General features: G+C 25.9%; 2 protein-coding genes across 2 annotated transcripts in view; both read left to right on the top strand.

Annotated features, from left to right (window-relative positions):
* Positions 1–480, top strand: part of LOAG_18839 (hypothetical protein) — a gene marked incomplete at both ends in the record, with an annotated part of 2349 nt that extends 1869 nt beyond the window's left edge. The window contains one exon of the mRNA XM_020451501.1: positions 217–480. Coding sequence (XP_020304709.1) covers positions 217–480 — 264 coding nt within the window. The remainder of the gene's footprint in view (positions 1–216) is intronic.
* A 5237-nt stretch (positions 481–5717) lies between these two features.
* The window catches only part of LOAG_18838 (hypothetical protein), a gene marked incomplete at both ends in the record, with an annotated part of 4835 nt that continues 3672 nt past the window's right edge, over positions 5718–6880 (top strand). The window contains 2 exons of the mRNA XM_020451500.1: positions 5718–5849; positions 6046–6185. Of these exons, the coding sequence (XP_020304708.1) occupies positions 5718–5849; positions 6046–6185 (272 nt within the window). The remainder of the gene's footprint in view (positions 5850–6045; positions 6186–6880) is intronic.

Raw genomic sequence — 6880 nt, 5'->3', positions numbered from 1 at the left:
AAAAAGGAAAGAAAGAAAAAGGTGTTATATTAATTCATTATGCAATACTAGCAATAATTTCAACTAAAATAACAAAATGATTAATGTTAAAGGAAAAAGGAAACTTTAACTGATAATTAATACTGATAACTGATAATTAATACTTCAACTGATAATTAATACTTTAACTGATAATTAATGCTGATAATGAATTTTTATTTGATAAAAAAATTTCAGTTTACGGTTCAAATTGGTGAACGTGACTATTCCGCATTAACACGTTTGATGGATTATTCGGTTGATGCGCAAACACTTTTTTCGCTAAATAAAATTGAACTTTTTCGTGTACATTTCATTTCATCCACTGAAACACAAATGCGCTGTTGTTTTACATCAGAAGAACGATTTTCCAGGAAGCGAACATCTAAACATTTGCAAAATTTCAAAAAATGGATCGGTGCTGCTAATTTGGGTCAACGATATTGTCAACAATATTCATAATTATATCATTTTTTATTTTATTTTATTTTTCTAACCTTTTTGTTGTTTTTAATTGTCACTTTCATGCAAAAATTTCTCAATTTTTTCAAATTTTTCTCTAAAAATTTCAATTGTACCAATTTTTATTTAATGCAAATAAAATTATTTAGTATTAGCTGTAATTTTGTTTTAAATAAAAATTCGTTTTTTTAAAAAAATATTTTTAAAGCTTTAATTTGAAATAATTTAAATTTTTTTCGAAGAATTTAAAAAAATTTCACGATAGCATTTTTAATGGCATATATATTCAAAATTTCCTATTTTCCATAGCATTTATGTTATCATCAAAAGTATATTTTCAGCTTTAATGATATTTTCAAATCAAATTATTGATTGTTGATTTTGTGCAATTACGACAATTTTCCAGCCTAAATTTGAGCATTACTTCTTCAATTTAATTTCAATTTTAACAACTGATTTCGAAATTTCTTGTTTTTCTCCCTTCTTTATTCCGTATTTTCGATTAATCTTTCAATAAAAAACAATACTCAAATAAAGCTGAACATATAATTTACTAATTCCCCAATTTAATTATTGTATATTTGATTTACGTGTATGTATTATTAATAAATAATGGAGTATGGAATTGCAAAAAAAAAAAAAAAATGAGACTAAAATGAGGAAAAACAAAAAATGCAATTAACAGTTGGATTTGGTTGTTTATTTTTGATCGGAGAAAAGACTTTAATTTTATTTTCTCATTAATTATAAGTTGAAAATAAAACTGTTAATTACTAACTAATTATGAGTGAAAAATTTATACGACTAAAATAATTCAATCAGATAAATGGAATATATTATTTAAATAAGCTTTTTTTTTTGCTTCTTATTTTTGGAAAGAAATAAAATAACTTTATTAAAGAAATGATTTATGGAAAGAAAGTAGAATAGTCTTTTGAATTTTTTTTTGCTTTATTTTTTAAAGAGACGATAAAGATGAATTTCATTTCTTCATTAATTACTTATTTATTATTCATAATTTTCAGTTTTGTCCCATATTTATTGATATATACATATATAAATATTTAAGTTGTTGCGTTTCTTTCCTTTTTTTTTTTGTTTGCATTATATTTTTTTTCTTCGTAAAAACTAACAAGTAATAAATTTCATTGAAAATTTGTTCTATAAAATTATGAAATAACCATAGAGAAGATTGAAATTAATTAATGCTATTAATTAGAAAACAATAGCAGATCGTTAATTAGAGATAATTTAGATTCACTTATAATAAAATTTCGCAAAAAAAAATTTTCTGTTTTTACAAAAGATCATATTTTTATTAAACCATTTGTTTATGAACAAATAAAAATTACAGGGGAATAATAAGCATTAATTAAAGATAAAGACAAATGATATCTTGTAATTTTAACTAAAAAAAAAAACAATTTTTTTAGCAAATATTGCTTTTTGATTATCGAAATTGCGTGAAATAAAATAAATTTCCAATATGTCATTGATTTTACCACTATGTCATTCATTTGAATTAATTAGTTTTGAAATTTTACGACTTTTTCTAATAGAATTAAAAAAATTCAAAATTCTGTCGATCAACGTTTCACACTTCGCAATTATTTCTCTGAAATATAATTACTGCTAACAATTTATACTGATGTATTTTAAGTAGCGATACATTACAAAAAATTTAAAACGCAAAAAGAATGTCGAAGAAAATATGCAAATTTGAATTATTTTTCGCAAAAACTTTCGACAACTATGTCATCGTATAATGTCACCATTCCATTTTTTCCGCTAAAGTAACAGGAATTCAATTCTTTCGCGATAATTACATTCAATCCTTTGCATGAAATGGAGATATACGGATTGGATAAAGAAATTAAAATTAAAAATTTAAATTACCAAATATGTACAAAATTAGGAAAACACAAATATAGTTATTTCAAATCACCTTTTTGAAGTGCTTTTAATAACAATTTGAATTAAAGACTGAAAATGTATGAAAAATTAAAAAGACGGCATACAAATGTAAAACTGGAATCATAAACTGAAATGAAAAACTGAATTGAAAAACTGAAAAGAAAAATTCAAAAAAAAAGCCAATGATATAGTGAATATTATTGTTTGCAATAATAATGAAGGCAGAGGCATTAAGACAGAGAAAGAATGAAGAAAATTTTTATGAATTCAAATAATTTAATCTTTGAAGCATTACAGTATCTAATCTTCTGAAGGCATGCTGGATTCTGAATCTTTCCGCAATAACAGAGATGGTGGCGAAATGAAAAATTCAATGGTAAATGAAGTAAAACTAAATGATTTCTACGCGAAAAAAAACTGATCCAATGTAATTTTGCTTTTTTTGCAATTAAAGTTTATTATGTTTTCGAGAAGAACATTCTAGATAATTGAAGCTATCCAAATCAGAAGCTTAAATTTCTTGCGCCTTTTCTACACGATGGTTTACCAAAATATTCATTAAATTGAAATTCAAATTTTAACAAAAATAGATAAAACCAGAAAAAAAACTTAAAAAGACTGATTTCAACTATTTCACAAACAATTATAAAACTGAAAAAAAAAGAAAATGATGAGAAAAAGAAAGAAAAAGCAACGGATAAAATGGATCAGAAGGATAATAATAATTTAAGTAGTATTTTAATTTCCTGCGATGTTGGTAGATATTTAACAAATGCGCCATGTAAAAGTTATGATGGTGGAGATAATTTGCATATAGCATAATGACGTAGATATAAATTAGATTAGCACCTGTAATTTTATAATTAAAAAAACTCGAAAATTATACTGTTTAATATTTATTTAATTCTAGGTAAAATTGGAAGTCATTCGAAAATGAAATAACTATAAAATATGAAAAAGGTTATCAGTAAAGGTATGCAATATAAATATTGCTAACAAAAAACCATTTAATGATTTAAAGTATAATGGAGGCATACAACAAGAATAAGTAATTGGAAGGAAATATAGAATAAATGAGATTTAGAAAAAGCAAGCTAACAAGCAAGCAAACATAATAAAAAAGAGAGAGTGAAAATTATCAAAAAATTACCCAAAAATTGAAGATAAAAAAAAAATGCATGCGACCAGACGAAAGATTGCAAAGAAATAGCATTGTTTACAAGAAAAGCATGCTGTGAGAAAAAAAGATTAAAAAGCGTGTAGCAAACAAACGAAGGTGATCAGTATAATATAAGCAATGAATTAAATTATCTCAAAAAAAGGGCAATAATTAAAATTAGCATAGGGCACTGCATGCAATAAGATGCATTATTAATATATTTTGGGCGCAAAAATTACACATTCATTAACATTAACAAAATGAATGACTGAATGTATCGTTTAAAAAAAGCGCACAGTAAGTGAGAAAAAGGCGTGCAGAAAATGCAAGCAATGGAAAAAATGTTTAATTAACAAATGAAATGAAAAACAAAAACGCTCAGTAGAAGAAGGTAACTAAATGGTAACTACTAAGAGGCATGAAATAAACATGCAATAGAACTAAAATGCATGCAACAGATATGTACAGGCATGAAATAAACATGCAATAGAACTAAAATGCATGCAACAGATATGTGACTATAACTAAGAGAGATGGAATAAATTGAAATAAAAGTACTTTAAAAAAGTAAAATGAAGAAATAGGCAAATAAGTTACAAAGCAAAGTATTGGATGAAAATGAAATTGAGAAGGAAAATATGCATAAAATTATGCAAAGCATAAATTATGCATTATATGTACTCATAACTTATTGATTTAAAGAAATCTTAAATTACAGGAAATTAAGTGACTTTACCCATTACATAGCAAATAGTAAATGCTGTAGAGAAGGATGTGAAAATAAGGTTAAAGGTAAAGACTTGGCAAGTTGACCTTATGACTCATACGAGAAGTATAGTTTTCTATATATGTTAAAATTAAATTTCTTTTGATTAACGGGAAATATTTGCATATTTTTGTCATCTCGTAAAAACGCGTCATATTTCCATGAAACGCTCTTATCTTTGCAAATTTCTTTTTTTTTGTTCTAGGGATACTGCTTGGTTTTTGCATAATTCCTTTTGGTGTTATACTGTTGAGCGGTTGATGAAGTGATAAGAGGTACTGATGGTATCATTGTTTGATAATAAGTAATGGATAATATCACGTTGTTGATAATTGATGTAGTTGGTTGTTAGTGGAAATTCATATTGTTTCATCATATTTGGTTTCATGCCAAATGGTATCAATTAAATATTGTTGTTAATAGGATTAGATAACAATGGTTATGTCAATCTATTGAATATTAAATTCGAATTTTCACTGAAAAAAAAACAGAAAAAAGTTTTTAACATCAAACTAAACATCAAATAATCAATGAAATAATCAATAAATTTATTACTGATTGTTTGATAATGTCTGTTTAAGTGTTAAAATTTTTAGCATAATTTTAATTTAATTGTTTTAATTGAAAATTTTTGATGTTTAGGAATAAATTATTAGTTGAATTGGTATAAAATTGGCCAAGGAAGATAAGTTTGATGGAGTTAAAGACAGAAACCACTTTTCAATCGACCCAATTGAAAGTTGTTTTGAATGGTTGTAATGCGAAGCTTGTGAATACACTCATGGAATCTTTATCGGTAATTAATTACTCATTTACAGTTTGTATTTATTAGTACTACTCACTTATCATTTTATTAGTAGTAACAATTTCCTTATGACTTATCACTGCTACTATTTTATCCTTTGGTAATTCATATGATGTTCATTTCGTTTATTGCATTAAAATTTATTAATATACTAAGATATTTTGTATATTGTTACATATTCTTTACGGGAAAAGATAGTATATGTAATATTGTGATATGATAAGCATAACAATGAATCTAACATTTTTATCAACATAATAATTTAATGATGAGTGTTAGGACAGAATCTTTTTTAAACTTCCAAGGAGCATAAAAAGTTATCCAAATTGTCTCTTTGCTTTTTCTTTAATCTGTTAATTTTGTGAAAATTAGGTTTTCATCTTTTTTTATTTCTACTCCGGAAATAGTAATAGCCAACCGGATATAGGAAAGGATTTATTTAGTAAACCAATTGCTAAATAAATTGTTTTATTTGTTTTATCATTTAATTAAATCACCTAATTAAATATTTTTATTTTATATATTATCGTAAAACCATAATGAAAATATTATCGTCGTATGAATAAGTTAACAACGAGTAAGTGTAATAATGAATGGTATGTTTTAAGCAACTATTGGGTTGGGAAGATTTGTTTGGAGAAAGAGTTGAGTTATGTGGAGCAATAACTCAACGACAAATGGGTGACAATGATTATGGTGAACCGTGGACCGAGCTCAATTTAGAGGTGTTAACTTCATTTCTATTCTTGTATTCACACTTTTTCTTAGCTTTTCTTTATATCTGCTCCTTTATTTCCGTCCTTTCGGAATTTCCTAAATAGTTTATTTATTTTAAATAAGAGAAAGAAGGTATTATTAACTCATTTATTTAAATTTATTATATTTCCGTTGAATTAGTGAAATTTATTTTCATTTTTTCAGGTGATGTCTAAACATTGGCATCTCAATTTAATTCCACTTGCAATGCGATTTCAGATAATCACCCAAAATCTTCAGTTGAATAGTTCATGTAATGCTGTCTTACAAGCCGCAAATAAACAAATCTTCTTAGAGGACTGTATGTAAGTTTGGAAATCTTTGTATTAGTTGATCCTTAGCCTAGATTGATTATCTTGGCATAAACCTACCATTTGTATGGTCCCAAAAAAGATAGAGCAGAATAAAACAGTCATATTGCAAGGATTCATGTGAACAAGAAAGGTCATACTTCTTTCTGCAAAGTGGTAAGTTTCATCTCCATTTTTATATGATTTAGCTATTTAGATTCAAAAATTCTTTGAAAAAGATAAAGATTTGTTTTCGGAATTTCTTGAACTGATAAGGAATTGACAATAAGAAAGAAAAGATAATGCAAACAAAAATTGACAATAAGAAAGAAAAGATAATGCAAACAAGGAAAGAAAGAGGATTGCCAAGATTTGTTAGATTCTTGCTAAATGATATTTGTGATGTTGTTTTTGCCGTTATTGCTAATATTTTCAGAAAATTTGGGATCTGAAATTTCAAATTGCAAAGTTTCTGAATTCGAAATAGTATCATATGAATTGGATCATTTTATAATTGTAATTAACACAAGTTTTTCAGAGCAGCGCATATGTTTTTACCTTTGGAAGCATTTCATTTTGGCAGCTTATTCAAAGGACGATTTTTATCACATTTTTCTCGTGCAGCATATGTGGGAACACCATTGGAGCAGTTCCATAGTTTACAAGTTTTACGCTTTTTGCGAAATTGTCCAACAGTTGTTGATCCGATG

Source organism: Loa loa (assembly GCF_000183805.2).
Source record: "Loa loa unplaced genomic scaffold supercont3.574, whole genome shotgun sequence".
Taxonomy (NCBI): Eukaryota; Metazoa; Nematoda; class Chromadorea; order Rhabditida; family Onchocercidae; genus Loa; species Loa loa.
The sequence above is the reverse complement of the archived record's forward strand: the minus strand, read 5'-3'. Positions and strand labels throughout refer to the sequence as shown.